We start from the raw sequence: 18,485 nt of genomic DNA on the forward strand, positions 1-18,485 counted from the left end.
AATTTGGGTATCTGTTGCCAAAAAACTGATGATTTGATAAATGCATTAAGTCCATCAGCCGCTGCTGAATATGGTATAACTGGTAAGTTTAGTTGGAAATCACCACACAATAAAATGAGTGTGCCACTGAAGAATTGTTGATTTCCTTTCAAGTCTCTAAACATACAATGAAGTGTTTTCAATGCTTTTTTGTTCTCTGTAGTATAATTGTACCACAGGCTACAGTCACACAACCATGTTTCTCATGCAGCAGCGTTGGTACTGACACACAAGTGCTTTTCTCATGCAGTGTGAAACCAAGGGAAATTCCACCACAAGTGTGTTGCTGTTAGTTGCAGTAACATTTACTGTGTGCAGTCAGTATCAATTACAAGTGGAATATCATTAAATAAGAATGTGGTCCTTTGATCATGTGGTTTTGATAGTCATTCATAAGCTTTGGCAATGATGACATAAGGAAAAGTACCAGACATGCCCAATATCAAGTGAGAGCCCCACAAAGGGAAAGTATGTGCTCCTACACAGAAAGCTGAAGGCAAGTATAGACATGTTTTACTAATATTACAGAATGTCTTAACCCATTTGAAATTCTTCCAATCAGAATTTCTAAAAGAACATAATCATGAGTGAATGTATGACAACCTGGACATGAACAGCTAGCATTTTCACTTGCGTACTTTGACAATACATTACTCTTGATCTATAATGCCTAGGACGTTGTGGTTTCATGTCAACACTGCATAACCTTAGGTAAAGAATTATTAGAAATTATATTTGTTTATCTACGATAGTTTAATTATTACAACAATTTTTCTGTGAGATGAATTTTGAGCAAACATTTAGTTTCTTGTATTGTTATTGCAGACGTCATACATTAATACCATGCAAACTGTAGTATGCTTTCCTCAAGATCCATATGAATATGTTGTGCCTAACATCTTGTAGTTTGGAGTCCAACTGAGAAATGAGAAACATTTATTTCATCTAATCATTATATTGTTTAAGAATTACCTTCAGCAATGGTATGTAGTATACCCAAGCTACAAAATGTGAGGCATAACATACAACGTATTTCAGTGGAAGTTGAAAGAAGCCTCACAGTTTGAACTAAGTTAAATGAATAATGCTCCAGATAATCATTCGAAAATTAAATGTACATTCAAAACTCATCTGACAGACAAACTGTTGTGATGGTGGTGGTGGTTAGTGTTTAACGTCCCGTTGACAACGAGGTCATTAGAGACGGAGCGCAAGCTCGGATTAGGGAAGGATTGGAAAGGAAATCGGCCGTGCCCTTTCAAAGGAACCATTCTGGAATTTGCCTGAAACGATTTTAGGGAAATCACGGAAAACCTAAATCAGGATGGCCGGAGACGGGATTGAACCGTCGTCCTCCCAAATGCGAGTCCAGTGTGCTAACCACTGCGCCACCTCGCTCGGTCAAACTGTTGTGATAACTAAACTATTACAGACACATAAATATAATTTCTAATACTGCCTAACCTAATGTCATGCAGTGTTGACATAAAACTACAATGTCCTTAAAGATTAACATATTCTCAAAGTAATTGTGATACTAGACAGGTCATCTTGTAATGCTATTCTTCCTGGAAAGGCTAAAAGCATACAATATTGCAATGCCTGCATTATTTCTCAATTGTGATACAAAGTTCCCTTGGACACACATGCACATCCAAAGGAATAAGCACTGCAGCTACTACAGCCATTATGAAATGCACTAAATGTGTTCACAATTACAAGTACGAACAACCATCAGCTGTAGAATGGAATGATGCCAATAAAAATTTATGCCGGACTGGGACTCTAGCATGCATTTCCAACATTGCGAGTGGTTGCCTTACCATTTGGTTATCCGTGCACAATATTTCATGCATTTCATAACAGCTGTAGTCACCACAGTGCCGAATTTGGCATTGCCATTGAAGTAAAATGTCTCTCCTGTATGGGAATATATATATATGTATGAGTACAAGTTGTAGATGCATGGTTGACAACATGCTGAAGTTTTGGTCTCAGTGAGTAGTGCACGGATAGCCAAATGGTAGGGCAACAACTCATTATAAGCAGGAAATAAGGGTTCCAGTCCTGCTCTGGCACAAATTTTCATTGTTTTCATTCCATTTTCCAGCTGATGGTTGTTTATATTCACAACTGTAAATACCTTTAATCGAGTTAGGAAGTTTTTATGTATTTGCATTTTGCCAAAGGTATTCTGAATTGGATGGGAAGCATGTTGTCAATATGTTTGGGAATAATGTGTGTATCTGCTGTGGTTAAGCAATGTTTGATGTATCAGTGAATGCAGTGTTACAATGTGCATTGTTTTCAAGAAGATTTAATTCTTGGGAAGGTACATGATAATTGGCACATACTCGTCCATTATCTGTACTCAATTCTTGAAAGTATTTAGGCACTTCGGACGAAAGTAGCATCTTAGCACACTTATTTCATTCCCACACAATGAGAAAAATGTAGTTAATGCATGTAGCAGTGGTGACAGTGGTCTTGCATGAGCATTTTCTGTTGTGAAATACATGGGCTGTCAATTTTCAAAGTGTACTGCCAAATAAAGAACTACTGGATGTCATCCATGGACTGGAAATGATAAAATGCACCACACTGCTTTACTGCTACAAATGTAGCAACCCAGTTGAAATTGGTTGATATGACTGATATATGCTGCTGCTATTTATATGTTGACAGCTTCAAATAAGTCTGGTTCAACGTCAACATTTTATTTGTCTACCGAGATGACTTTATCAATTTCATGTGGTGTGACTTTTCCTGTCAACCAAATTAAAATGAGTGCACTGGCAATCCTCTTGCCATTCAAAGGAATACATCTAACAATAGCCAGTCTCTCCTAAGACATTATAATTGACACTGAAATCCATTAAAAATTTCAGTTTTTGTTTGAACAAACGTGTGAAAATGTCATGGAAATCCGACAATTACTGCCCAGTTAACAAAAGTTCTTTCATTTCAATCCTACACAGGATTGTACGTAGATGTAGTAACGAAATCTGGACAGTCATATGCACAAATCCACATAAATGTGGCCAATAGTATGACCATTTTTCCCAGTTCATTGAGATTCACACTGCCATCATTAACAAAGCCATCACATAAATCACTGTGCTCTTATGAACAAAACATGGTTTGATTTAATCAAGTGTAGAGGTTCTGGTTTTTACATACATATCAACAATGTTTTGAGAAAGCATTTGTCAATGTTTCACGATATGATTTCAGCATTTTCAAGAATCATCAATTGATCACCTGTCTGCAAACTTCTCAAATTGATCCTGAGCTACCACAGTCACCGTATTATTGAGCCTTTCTGGGCTACTATGTAGAGAAGGGTGTGCGATTACTATTCATCCCCATCATTGGTACCTGAACTTGCAAACCTTTTTCAGGAAGAATGATGTAAGATTCCCTTCAAAACCATACAGGACCTCTATCCATCCAATCTGAGATGACCGGAAGCTGTTTCGAATGCCAACAAACTCGCTGCACCATACTTGGCATGGTATTGCATTGGGTTTTTGGTGTTTCCATATTTTTGTCTACCCCCTGTAGATGTGATCCTGCACAATGATAAATTTGCCCTTGTACTTTCAATGTTGTCATTTTATTCCCCAAATGATATTTGTTGCACTAAACAATGTAGTTTGGAAATACAAATACTACTCGAGAGTGTTTGCCAAGGAAAGTTTTCATTGCGTTACGTCATCTGATACTTATGATAATATTGGTTCAGATGCTGAATGTAATTCTGATAGTTTCACTTGTACATCCACACACCACATTCTCAGTTTTGTTTTGTTTTCCTTTAGGGTGCAAAAACAACTAAGGTCATAATGCGCCCATGCCAGAACCTTAGTACAGTAAGATGAAAACGGAGTTAAAAGCAACTAAACATTAAGCTGAATTGACATTATTGGTGTTTCATTCTTAAATTTGGCATCCTTGCGATACACACACAATTTATCCATTTTTCCAATAACCATATTTGCATTTTTTTTAAAATTTAGTTCTCTACATGTCTAGTTCCGTATGACCAAATTGAGGAGCAAATCTCTAAGGTCATGGAACGTGTCAGTATATGAAATTACAACATAAAAGTAATAACAGATAAAATAAAATGTTTCTGAATCCAAAATACATCAAACCATAAGTTTAAGTAAATGCAATCAACAATATAACATAGGAATAATCTTAATTTTTCAAGGAACTCCTCAACAGAATAGAAGGAGTGATCCATGAGGAGACTCTTCAGTTCTGATTTGAAAGGGCGTGGAATACTGCTAAGATTTTTTAATTCAAGTAGTAGGTTATTGAAAATGGATGGAGCAGTATACTGCACACCTTTCTGCACAAGCATTAAGAAAGTGCGGTCCAAATGCAGATTGGATTTCTGCCTAGTATTAACTGAGTGAAAGCTGCTAATTCTAGGGAATAAATTGATATTGTTAACAAGAAATGACAGTAAAGAAAATATGTCAGAATAATCAAACTGCTGAACAGGGGTCAACAAGAAGTTAACAAACTTACACTACTTACGGCCCAAACTGCCGGTTTCTGAGCCAAAAATATCCTTTCAGATTGAGAAGAGTTACCTCAAAATATAATACCATATGACTAAGCGAATGAAAATAAGCAAATTAGACTAATTTTCATGTCGAACGATCACTCACTTCACTTCAGATGCTGTTTGACTAGTGAAAATGGCAGCAGTAAGTATTTGAACAAGATCCTGAATGTGGGCTTTCCACGACAGTTAACTATCTATCTGAACACCCCGAGATTTGAACTGTTTAGTTTCAGTAACTGTACGCAGATTCTGTAAAATAAAAATGTCCGATTTTCTTGAATTGTATGTCAGAAACTTTAAAACTGAGTCTTAATGTGATTTAGTGTTAATTTATTTTCTACAAGTCATGGACTTCTGCCATGAACTGCACTATTTGAAACAGAGTCAATGTTGCACACAACTGTCATCAGCAAATAGTAATATTTTAGAATTACCTGTAATACCAGAGGGCACATCATTTATATAAATAAGGAACATGAGTGGCCCCAACACTGATCCCTGGCGCACCTCCCATATGACTGTGCCCCACTCAGACCCCACATCACAGCCATTCTCGACACTATGAATAATGACCTGTTGCTGTCTATTGCTAAAGTAAGAGGTGAACCAATTGTGAGCTACTCCCCATATTCTGTGATGATCCAGCTTCTGGAGCAATACTTTGAGATCAACACAATCAAATGCCTTAGTTAAATCAAAAAATATGCCGAGTGTTCGAAACCTTTTGTTTAAGTCATCCAGTACCTCACAGTGAAAAGATAGTATAGTTGTTAAACCACTTCTGAAGCCAAACAGTACATTTGATAGCAAATTATGTGATATAAAATGCTTGATTATCCTTACACACACAGCCTTTTCAATAACTTTTCACCCTTTTTATAAACTGGATTTAATACTGTGTACTTTAATCATTCGGGAAACTGACCATTCTTAAAAGAAAAATTACAAATATGGCTAAATACAGTACTTTAATATTCTGCTAGGCATGCCATCACATCCATGAGAGTCCTTAGTCTTCAGTGATTTAATAATTGACTCAATCTCTCCCTTGTCTGTATCGCAGAGGAGTATTTCAGACATCAATCCTGGAAAGGCATTTGCCAAGAGAATTTAATGATTCCCCCTGGAAACTACATTTTTATTTAATTCACCAGCAATACTCAGAAAAGTTAAATACTGTACATATATCTGATTAATCACTAACAGAAATATTTTTACTACGAACTGACTTTATATCATCGACCTTGTGCTTTTGACCAGACACTTCTTCATACCCGACCATATGGTTTAAATTTTATCCTGTGAATTAGCTATTCTATCTGCATACCATATACTCTTTGCCTTCCTAATAACATTTTTAAACACCTTACAGTACTTATGTAATGGGCTACTACAGCTCGATTGTGACTACTTCTAACATTTTGATATAATTCCTGCTTTGTACTACATGATATCCTTATCCCACCAGTCAGCCATCTGAGCTGCTAGTACCCCATTTAGAACATTCTAATGGAAAGCTAATCTCAAAGACCATGAAAAATGCTTTAAGGAAAGCATTCTTTTTGTCATCTATGTTATCGGCACTATAACATCCTGCCACTCTTGTTCCTGGATGAGGTTTAAAAAATTCTATTGCTGTTGGATTAACTTTCCTACATAGTTTGTAATTATATGTGACATTTGTTTGAGTGCAAAAACCTTTTAGTGTTAAAATTCGTGCATCATGGTCTGCAAGGGCATGCACCCTTTTACTAACAGAATGTCCATCTAGTATTCAAGAATGAATAAAAATATTGTCTATAGCTGTGCTATTGTTCCCCTGCATCCTAGTTGAAAAAACACAGTCTGCATTAGGTCATATGAATTTAGAAGATCAACATCCTTTTTCTTGGACCATCACATACAAAATTAATATAGAAATCACCACATATAACTAATTTCTGGTACCTCCTATAAAGTAAATCAAGAAACCTCTCTAGCCTGAGCAGAAATGCTCTGAAATCAGAGTTAGGGGACATATAAATAACAACAATTAGAAGTTTAGTTCCACTAAATTCAACTACTCCAGCACAACATTCAAATCTCTGTTCAGTGCAGTGCCGTGTTATGTCTATGGACTCAAATGGAATACTGTTTTTTTTTTACATACATGGCCAATCCCCCACCCTGCAAGAAACTCCTTGAAAAAATAAAGCCAGCTAATCTGTATCCTGGTAAAGGAAGACTCTGAATTGTCAAATTATTTAAGTGGTGCTCCGATATACCTATAATTTCAGAGTCGACATCTATAAGCAGTTCATGCACATATGATTGATACTTACAGCTGCTCTGAACACCTGGAAGTTAAATGTGTAACAGTATTTTCTTTGTGCCTGCCTGCAACTCTACATTTCATCTTTATGGCAAGTAGTAATGTAAGTTCTTAGGTTTCCACAGCTAGAATAAATTTACATAACATTTGCTGGGCTGTAGACTCAGTCATATTGTAAAATGATGCTCAAATGTTTCAGCCACTACTATAAGTACTTCTCATCAGGATATATCAAACTTTGGTACATCATTTTACAGCAAGATATGGTCTGCAACTCTGAAGAATTTCATGGCCTGCAGAGTTTGCAGCTGCCTCAGGAGTTGCAGTCTCACTCAAATTGTATAACACCACAGAGCAGTTACTTAAACACACAAAATAGAATTGTACAGACTGCGAACTGAGCTTTTGAATGTCGTATTATTGCCAAACATATATGGCGGTTAGGAATAACCATATTCCCTAGTAACCCATACATTATCATAGAAAACATTATACTGACTTTAAAGTAACAATAATAGATACCAGAAATTAAAGGTAGGAATTTATAAAACACTAACCTATCCACATAGATGTAGAACAATTTTTACTTATATATTAATGAACATAAATATGTGTGGTGTTAAACATTGTCAACATTTTGTAACAGTAATTAGCTTAAAAATCAGTCTTGAAAAGCTACAAGAAATATACTTAATAATTCAAGTGACAAATTAATTCACATACCTTCACACTAGTAGACTGCAACACTTGGAAGAAAAAGCGTGGAATATAAAGTGGTGTCTGAGACAGCACTTCTACCTGACGCAGAAGAATTTCCACATGCTGCAAATAGAAAGACACATATAACTAGGTGTAAGTAGTGAAGACTGGATCTGAAATACATCTTACAGTGAAAACTGAACAGTTCTTGGTCTGGCACAAAAACAGCATATGTAGAGTGTGACTTTCTAATCAACTGATTTATTAATTAATAATGCAATTAATCCATTGTGCTCTATTGGCCCCACCAAGGGCGAAAACCTTCTGGCATGTGTAAGAGTCAAGATACAACTTAATCTGTAATTTGTATTGATAATAAACTGTCACCATACTGCTTAGCATCATTTTTTTCTTCTACCACTGATATGTAGCCTAGTACAATAGCAAGTAAGTTGCTATTAGGGGAGAAAATAAAGCTGCTGCTACCTCAGCTACATAAAATAGCTGCATTTTATCTTCTGTTGGTGGCTCAATATTTATGTCTGTAATGATCAAGGAAAAGAAGGAGGTACCTACAACGCAGCAGAATGTGTGCTATGTGCATTTATGTTTTGTATTTGTTAATGCTGAAGAAAAGCTTAGCACTATTTCCAATCTTGCTTCTATGCCTACAGACTGCTAAAAGCCTCGACTACACAATGAGTGGTACCTCCTTTAGATGGTAGCTTCTTGAAGAACTCAGGACCTGAGTATAAACTCTAGTCTTTAACCTTAGACATGGAGGCAAGGTCTACTTGAATATTATCTTTATGCCTTCTGTTTTGACTGTGATCAGGTTGTAGTCTTCATCTTTTCTTATGCCCTAGAGTCCCTTAAACATATTTCTTGATCCATCTACCATCTGTTCACCAGGTGGCATGTCTTATCTATTCCAGTTTCAGTCATTACTACCATTGTTCACCTGGTGACATGTCTTACCCACTTCCATTTCAGCCATACTTACATTATTCTCTCTAATTTCTTCATTGGTCCACTTATTTATTTATTTATTTATTTATTCTATCAGTAATTCACCCCTCTTCATTGCTCATTGAGCAGTAACAAATTTTTGTATGGTTTTCACATTGAAAATCCATGTCTTATTTCCATTAGTAAAAACAGGTTATACACAATACATTTCAGAGTCACAGGAATCTTAATTTGACACTGAACTTTTGATTTTTAAAACTATACCGGGTTTAATAAAAACACTGTGTCCTTTCTACTCTTCTTCAACTGCCTTTAATACAGATCAAATTTATTGTAATTTTTATTATTTTCTTCTTGATATGCTGATCATACATTATTTTTATCTTATTAAAATTTATTTCAGTCCGTCTCTCAAACTTCTCTATTACATTCTTCCACTCATAACTGAGCTTTATCTGTGTTAAAAGCAAAGATACAATGTCTTCAGCAAAATGAAAGTTTTTCTGATATGTTTCATTTATATACATTACTTCTCCATTTCCCCAGTTGAAGGACTAGCAAACACCCAGAAGGACTGGTGAGAATAGTTTTGTAAGCATGCCTACCCCTTCTATTAGTTTTAATTTTTCCAATATCCTAATGAAGTGAAATGGACACTGCAGCATTAAGGTACATATCATTCAGTCTTGCTTCTCAAGGGTTGTTGCTGTTATTGCTGAAACTGAGACAAAACTTTTCAAAATCTAAGTAACCTCAACAATGTGGTATTCATAACCATTGCTTTACTTTATAGCTTCATTTGTGACTTGCAATGGTCTGTTGCACCTGCATCCATTTCTAACCGCAGCTATTAGCTCTGACTGATTAAACTAAACGTTTTGAAAAGGAGGGTTTGGTGCTCAATGTGTTGCCTCCTTCAGAAGATATTTTGACCAAAAGCTTAAATAGATAGTGTTTTATCACTGTGTCTCTCTGTGACTCAGCATTTCCTCTATATATCCTTTTCATAATATTATTGTTATTCCAGCGTGGGCTTTCCATTGTTTAAACTAAATGCTTTTTCTATACATTGGTATTAATTTTGCTGAATATCCTGTACATTACGGAGGGAAGGGTAATAGATCAGTACTTTCTTATGTATTGTTTATTGTGTTACAGTGCAATTAGGAGTGTTCCAGTTTTAGGGAATTGTTTTCCTCTACTTTCTTTTGTATTATTTTTCACCCAGTTTTAACAATTTCTATTGAATTGCCATCATCTATAGGCATTGTTCCTTTCCTAATAGCTCAAATGGCTCTATGCACCTTAACTGAAATGGCTTCCAGGATTCTCTCCTTAAACTATACAAACATTAAAGTAAATTTTGAATGCTTCTATACTTTTTTCCTTCATTACTGGTTACTCTGCCATCAGCCACTGGAACTGATGAAATGTGAGATCTATCCAGTTACTGTTACTATAATTATAATTATTATTATTCAATCTGCTACAGTTTTCAATTATTTCCCTTAACAAAATTTCACTGTAAATGCTGACACACACTCAGAGATATATCTCAATAGTTCTGTTTAATACGGCTTAGTTTACCATATTCCAATTGCTGTTAGTTTGAAACTCTAGCTTAGTCTTGAATAACTGCCTTTTTCTATTTTAGATTCTCTTTTCGACTGATTTCTTCATTCTTGGAACATCTTTTATAGTCCATGAACATGCCTTTGTTAAGGTGCCATGTGCTACATGGCTCATACTCCTGTGAAAGACTCATGTGCAAGACTTGTTCGACACACCCACCCAGCACATCCTACTCCGTTCCCAACTGAGGCTTATCCTGTCCTATCAGAGACAGCATCACATATGAAAACAGTAATGTCGCATACCAGTTATACTGCAATTTCTGTAGAGTGTGACAAACGACCAGCTGTCTGTTCACTTGAATGGCCACAGCTCACCTGTGGCCAAGAGCAGAGTTGACCACCCAGTGTCAGAACATGCTGCTGCACACAACGTGCTCGACTTCAATGGCTTCTTCGCAGACCGTGACATCTGGATTCCCCCCTCCTCACAAGGCTGTTTTCTACACATCCTCTGGTCCCATAATACTCCTAAATTCAATCTCTGCTAGCTCTATGCTCCACGTCCACCTCTACCCCTGCCCCAGGACTTTGACTTCACTTACTTTACACCCATAACCTCTTTGCCACTGTCTTCTCTTCCACTGTCTTCTCTTCCACTGTCCTGTTTCCCCTCCGAATCCATTCCTTCACATCACTGTGATTGTGCACTGCATCAACTCTCAGGTGCATGTGCTTGTTTCGCATTCCTACCCCATGAACCTGCTGCCTGTCCACCACCACCATCTCTCTCACTCCCACCCTCTTTCTCCCCTTGCCACTCTACCCAACACAACTTCCAATATCAGCTGAGATACAGTTCTAGCACAGTGTATTTTGCTGGTACAATGCAAGGAATTTCTCAGGCTTGTTTACGTGCATCAAGACTTATCATTACCATGTAAAATATGCTAATTATATGCTGAGAAGTCTACGGTGGCTTGATCCAACAGTGACTGAAGCAAACATCTAAACACTGCATCAATAGTTTACCAAAAATGTAAGTAACATGTAGTTAGTGTGAAGTGGATATGCAAAACAAATCCAAACTTGCCTGGTGGCTGATTACTTTAGGCCCTTCTGCTTGTGGTAACTGCTGGGCTAAAGCACTCGCCTGCTGACAACGCTTTACCAGTTGCTGCGTTTCCAGGTTACTCTGCTGATATATGCTATCACTGAAAGCAGTTGAAAATGCATGATTAAAATATTGCTAGGTATAAAAAATAGATATTTCTGTTAATTGTAACACTGTATTTGGAAACAAACTTTTAATGTAAGGGATCCAATGACAGGCACCATGCTGTTCATCTCCATATCAGTCTATTCAACCATGTCATTCACAAAAGCTTAAATGTGATACGTCTAACACAAGAGGAGCCAGTGCAATAGCAGAAAGAATAGTGTGCTTCCATGACTGGAATTTTACATAAATTTAATGTGACAGTGCAAAGAATTTGTTAACGCTACAGCATCTTGCAAAATTCATAAAGTCCTTGGGTTACAGATTCTCCCAAAGTTGTTGCAGCATATCAGATTTAACTATTTTGTCAGTGACATAAATTCTTGTTCAGGACTCAGTGACTGTAGCTGTTCATGATGGTGTAAGAAAACTGTATCCTTGATAAATTCACATGCATAAAAATCAAAGGGTGTCACATTCAGGGAATGAGTTGACTATGTGATAGGACCAGCTTAATCTGTCCAGTGACCTTGTAACCTATCCTTGGGGTATTCCCAGACTTCATTAAAGAAGTACAGCAGTGCGTCATTTTGTTGTACATGTGTAAACTGTGCATATTGCTGGAATAACGTTATGTAACAGTTTATAAAGCACTTATAACCTTAAAACAAATGTCTGCAGCCAAAGTTTGCTGTGCTCATCCTATACCACTCACTTTTAAAGTCACCAGACAAGGAAGTAGTCAACAAACTACGGATGCTGGGGTTCACTGAATACATATCTCCAAGCCCAAGGGCAATGCCCTACTTGTTATTCACTTGAGGCAGTATTTTAAGTCCACAATGCATCACTGATTCTCATCATCTCCACTACTAGTTGAACTACCTGGGGATGAGACTTTCACTGATGGATATTGTTAAAACTTCAAGTTGAACAAATGTATTTCAAGGATGACGCAATACATGAAAGTCACAGATCACGTAAACAGAGTAAGACGTGTGTCACTTTAACAGTCAAATTATAACTGAGTCCGAGTCTAGCGGCTTCTGGCTGGCTTTGTCGGGTGCCGACCGGATAACAGCATCCCATACCATGGAATCGGCATAGGATTCCTTGTGAACTTCAGTAACGAATTGACACTTTCTACTGAGGCTGTGAAGTTCAGCATCCCAAGCGCGATAGGATTGATTCGGTTGTTTTCTACAACAATAAAAGGCAACACGAGAGGCTACCACATGCGTATGCTTTTGAAAATAGACAGACAGAAGTGAGCACATTTCAGCAAAGGACAAAGATGCAGGATCTTTCAAAGGAGCCAATTGCGACAACAACCGATACATTTGAGGTGAAATCCATGAAAGGAACAGAGGCTTACATGTTTGGTCGTTCCACGACATGAAATGCCAAGAAGTGCTGTCAAAGACGTTTTTCATAATCAAACAAGTCTTTCGCCATCTCGTCGTAAGGAGGAAAAGGAAGTAGAGACAATGACAAGAGACACCCCGCATTTGATGCTGCGAAGAAATCATGAATCGCATTTGTGAGAAGCGTTTGCTGTTCTATGAGACCTTGCAATAGTTACTCTAAAGTAGTCATGGAAACATGTGGGTCAACGATGGAAAAAAAAAAAAATCACTACCTCATCACCAAGTATTATAACTTCAAGTTGAACAAATATATTTCAAGGAATACGCAATACATGAAAGTCACAGAACAAGTAAACAGAGTAAGAGGTGTGTCACTTTAACAGTCAAATCATAACTGAGTCCGAGTCTAGCAGCCACTGGCTGGCTGGCCACTTAGGTGGCGCTGCTGCTGCATGGCTGGCAGACAGTGCCGCATGTAGAGGATACGCAGCGGCACTTTGAAAGATCGGCGAGTCACAAAAGATATTTGCACACACTTTCTAATTAAGCTTTGCAAAACATAATTATGATATATAATTGATCCTATATGGTTACAAGCATCTACCTTAAAGGTGTGAGAAAAAGATGTACCCTCTGAATGGACAGCAGAATGCAATAAAACATTTAAAGCATTAAAAAGTAAACTGTGGTTATTGTCTTTCCTGTCTCTCTTTATTATAGTGAGTAATACTCACCTATAGTGATTAACAATGTTCACTGAGACAATGCTTAGCTCAGGAACCCTCGCCGCACCAATGTGAATTCAGTCATTGCTATTTAGTGCCATCTAGAATGTCATTGTAGCTTACACAATCCACAGTGTGTATTCAGCCAGCAAACCGTAGCTGTACAAGTGTGTGTGTGTGTGTGTGTGTGTGTGTGTGTGTGTGTGTGTGTGTGTGTGTGTGTGTGTGTGCACGCGTGTGTGTGCGTGTTAACATCATGTGTGTTCCTCTTGTAGGCATTTTCACATTTTTATTCCTGAAACTATCAGTATACCATACCATCCAATGCTTCTCTTACTTTACTTAGTATTTAAATTAAGTTTCACCAATTTAGAGATATCATAGAAGGCCAAACCATACAGACAAAGGGGAGGGGGAGGAGGATTTTCGTGAGATAGTTCTAACAGCGATACAAATAAGTGACTGAAGTTTCACAAATATATCACGACTATAGGTCTCTCTTGATTCTCATAGTTTTTCTTCTTGGCGGAGTATCTAATCATTTTCTTATGTTTCTGATAAATTAAAGAGAAAAGTACAAATAAAAACACATGGGAAAACAAGTGGCACATTGGAACTTTGGTTCATGAGAAGTGCTTGGGTACCAGGAACATTAGCATACAGTCTTTGAAAGTCAGTATTTTGGCTCTAGTCTCACTTTGTCACACAGCCTCAACTGACCACAAAGATTAAACACTGTTTACCTGCAACTAACAGGAAGAATTATAACTTTTCTGCATCTCTAGCATGTTATAAACTGTAGTAAAGTTTGTATTACCGCTGTAACACTCATTTGCTGCTTGACTCTAAATGACATACCATTTTTTAAACCATTTGTAATTTAAAAAACCAATTCACGGTCACTAAAGCTACAGTTTTAATAATATTATTATTTTTTTATGCAAATAGTTTTAGTCTAAGATATCAACTTATCACAGAATTTGTGTATGCAATGTAACATTTGTACCATACTTATACTTCATTAACATTAATAAAACCAACAAATTTCAGGGACAGAGTCCTGTGCATGAATGGAGGAAAGAAGGTCCTATGAACATGGTCCAGAAATGCATTGTTGCCACAGTAGATGGCAATGCTGAATGAAAGTTCCTCTGATTCTGTGCCATATGTTCCCTGTGGTCCGGTATTCATCTTGGGAACAAGCCGCGATGGTGTTTGTGTACGGCCAAGCACATGGAAATGGTCAAGAGGCAGCACAGCTATATCAAACCAAGTACCTTCACAGACACTAACCACATCACACAACATTTCAAGCCCTTTTTGGACATTTTTGTGATCATGGGTACTTTCAGACTGACCAACGTGCAGGGAGGCGGCAGACTGTGCATGCATATGATATGAAGGATGAGGTTCTACAGGATATATTTATGAACTCAGTATAAGCTTCAGGCAAATGGCCCCCAAACATTATGTAAGCCAATGTATGATTATGTGTATCCTGCATGACAACCACTACTGTCTCTATCACTTGCAACAAGTGCAAGTCTTCTCAGCAGCAGATTTCCCTGTATGGGAAGGATTCTGTTGATGCTTGTTGCACCAAGCCATCATGGTTATGTGATTTCTGACACCAGTCCTCTTTACCATGAAGCAACAATTATCACAACTGGCATCATCAATATGTATAATTGTCACCTGTGAGCCACAGACAATCCTCAGGGAATCATTGAGGCATCTCATTAGCATCGGTTCAGCATCAGTGTGTGGGCAGGGATTCTTAGCAACCACATACTTGTACATGTCGATGGAGGAACATACCTGGACTTCCTGCCAGGGTTGCTTGAGAATGTATCTTTGGCAACATGACAAGTTATGTGGTCTATGCATGATGGAGCACCGCCCCACTTCTGCATTACAGTTCGCCGACATCTCAACATCATCTTCCCAAGATATTAGATAACTCGATGGCTTGCTAGATCACTGGACCTAAAATCCCAAAATTTTTATTCCTGAGAGCATCTGAAAAACATTGTGTATGCTGAACAACTTCCTGATCTCCAGCCCCTTCAACAGTGTGTTCACAATGCCTGCGATGCTATTCTGAGATAAGCTGGAAAGCGTGAAACAGTGTAGCAATCCATGATTTGACGTGAACACACACAATGCATCTCATGAAGGCCACTTTGAACATCTGTTGCAACACAGATGCAATGCAGCTCTGTACTGTGTTCCGAGACGATTTTTTATCATTGCACATACACCGACCATTTACAGACTGTAACGTTCCCTCTTTCTGTTTATTTAGGTTTGATTGTTATTCTTTATTTCTATTATTCGGATTTTTTTTTTTATTAAATTGAGCCTGAAACGTACGTAATAAATACTTCGCGTGAAGTACGATTTGCAGCATAAACAAAAATTAATTTCGGAAATGTAATCCACTGAATATTAAAAGTAAAGCTTTTGAACAACGCGCGTGACTGACTAGATACATTCAGAGGGTACGTACATTCGCGTGCGAGTGGTTGCGGTCTGATGAGAAATTTTCATTGTGAAATAATTTCGTCGTAACACACTCGGAGATTGCGAACGTACATTCAGAGTAGAGGCACGTACGTTCTATCATTCCCCGTGGCCTGGGTAAAAGAATGGCAATTATTTAAATCTAAGAGTATTTCTTTTGCATCGGACTAGTATTTTTATAAGAAAAAGAAGATTGCAGGTTCTGAATGTCTCGGCAAAACGAATCGGAAGTAATTTTAGCGGCCATGAAAGGAAAGTAGAGAGCACAATCACGTACATCTATTGTTGAGCAGCGCCGTTTTGAAGATCTTCGGTTCCATCTAAAACTCGCCTCCTCTGCTTAACATAAGTACTCCATAGGCATGGGAATAAGGCTTGTTGTGCGATGAAAATAATATAAAACACATCTTGCGTCTTTTAACTCGTTCATTTACCACACACACACACACACACACACACACACACACACACACACACACACTAGTAATTAGACAGTACGACATCCCACCAGCCCATCAGAACAAAAAGTAGTCGTTCATACAAGAAATAATAATAATAAAAAAAACGAAGGGCGAAATTGTTCCTATGTCTCTCAAAGATAAAAAGTTTACCAGATATTTCTCTGGTGTGTCACTGGAACAATTTTTCAGCACCTCTGCGATTAAATCACAATATTTTCAGTTCCTTTACAAGACTCATGTTCACATGATCTTCTTCCCTCCATTTCCAGTCAGGAGTCCATCCCTGTAGTTTTTTTGGTTTTATTAATGTTATCCTGTATATAAAATAATTAGTGAAATGTACACTTACAACAAAGAGAATACTCTCTTATTAAATTGAAAACAGCAGAGTTCGGTATTAGGATGTCAGGTATTTCAGCATACTTTCTGGTTTTCATCACATCATGTGGGAATGAAATTAAACACAATGGAAGCACAATAATAATATACGATCATATGCAATACATAAAACTCACGAATCACAATGACTACAGTGATATTCAGTATAAAATTATTTATACAAGAAAAAAGCACTAATTGCAAAGGAAAACACAGAGAACATAAAAACTCTAGTCTATCACTCAAATAAGAGCAGATTCATTATTACGAGGGCCATCCAGAAAGCAAAGAATGTTTTACCATTATATTCTTCAATAACCATACAGAAGCTGAATATACATGTTTTGGCACATACTTATCAATCCATAAATCAAACAAAATACAATGTGCCAAAAAATTAACTATACAGTAAAAAAGTACAAATTACAAAGAAAAAAATTAGAGAATATAAAAATTCTAGTCTACTGCTCAAATAAGAGAATATTCATTTTTATGAGAGCCATCCAGAAAGTAAAGAATGTTTGATCATTATCAAGATATTCTTTAATAATAATGCAGAAGCTGAATATACATTTTTTTATCAATTACTTTGCCTAGTTTTCCGCATAGCCACCTTTTATATTAAGGTGCTTGTCTCATTTTAGAATGAGTTTGTGTACACCCTCTTCAAATCATGTGGCTGACTGGCTACTTAACCAGGTCACAACAGCATCCTTCAGGACTTCATCATTTGTAAAGCATTTTCTAGCAAAATGATCCTTCAGGTTTGGAAACCGGAAAAAGTTTGACAGACTCAGGTCTACACTGTAAGGAGAATGCTTGAAGGTGTCCCACCAGAATTTCTAATACAGCAAGGCTTGTGCCTGCCAGGCAGTATCAAGACGTGCATTGTCATGCAACAGAACAATTCCATGTGAGAGCATGCCTCTTTGGTAGTTCTGTACAGTCACATAAAGATGTTTCAGGCTGGCACAGAATATATCACTATTGACTGTTGTGTTATGGGGCATGATATCAATGAGTATGCCCTAGAATACAGAGGCCATCACTTTTTGAGTTCATGCAGTTTTTTTGACCTTTCATGGCCTCTGTGGCAACTTAGCAGGATGTCAATCCATAGACCATCACGTCATCGGCGGGGGGGGGGGGGGGGGGCAGTATTATGAGTAATCCATGTGTTTCATCTCCTGTAACCATCTGGTCAATGAATGTGTTGCTCATCTTTTCTTAATGCTCCAGCAATGCTAATGTAGCACCCATTCAAGCAATTTACTGATCATCCGTGAGCACACATGGCACCCACCATGCACAAATTATGTGGTACCCTAAGTGCTGAGCAACAATTTTATGCACAATTCAACAATACACTTCCTGACATTGCTCATGCACATCGCTAATTGAGAATCATCAGTTCTCTTGAATGATCCAATGTGTCTTTTGTTTCAGTGAATCAGTGATGATGGAGGGTTGCCATGATCTCTTTTCATCATAAACATCTGTTCTGCCATTTTTAGACATCATGCACCACTTTTGGATACTGGCTGCATTCATAAAAGCTTTCCCATAAATAGTAACAAGTCTGCAGTGAACGTCGCAGGGTGTAACATATTCCATCTGCAGAAAGCGACCGACACCTTGCACCTC

The 18,485-nt window shown here is 37.6% G+C and overlaps 1 protein-coding gene across 1 annotated transcript in view; it reads right to left on the reverse strand.

The window, feature by feature from the left end:
• Positions 1-18,485, reverse strand: part of LOC126266594 (integrator complex subunit 7) — a 156,878-nt gene that overhangs the window by 21,418 nt on the left and 116,975 nt on the right. Inside the window, 2 exon segments of the mRNA XM_049970909.1 lie at positions 7,653-7,751; positions 11,262-11,382. Of these exon segments, the coding sequence (XP_049826866.1) occupies positions 7,653-7,751; positions 11,262-11,382 (220 nt within the window).

Source organism: Schistocerca gregaria, chromosome 4, assembly GCF_023897955.1.
Source record: "Schistocerca gregaria isolate iqSchGreg1 chromosome 4, iqSchGreg1.2, whole genome shotgun sequence".
NCBI lineage: Eukaryota > Metazoa > Arthropoda > Insecta > Orthoptera > Acrididae > Schistocerca > Schistocerca gregaria.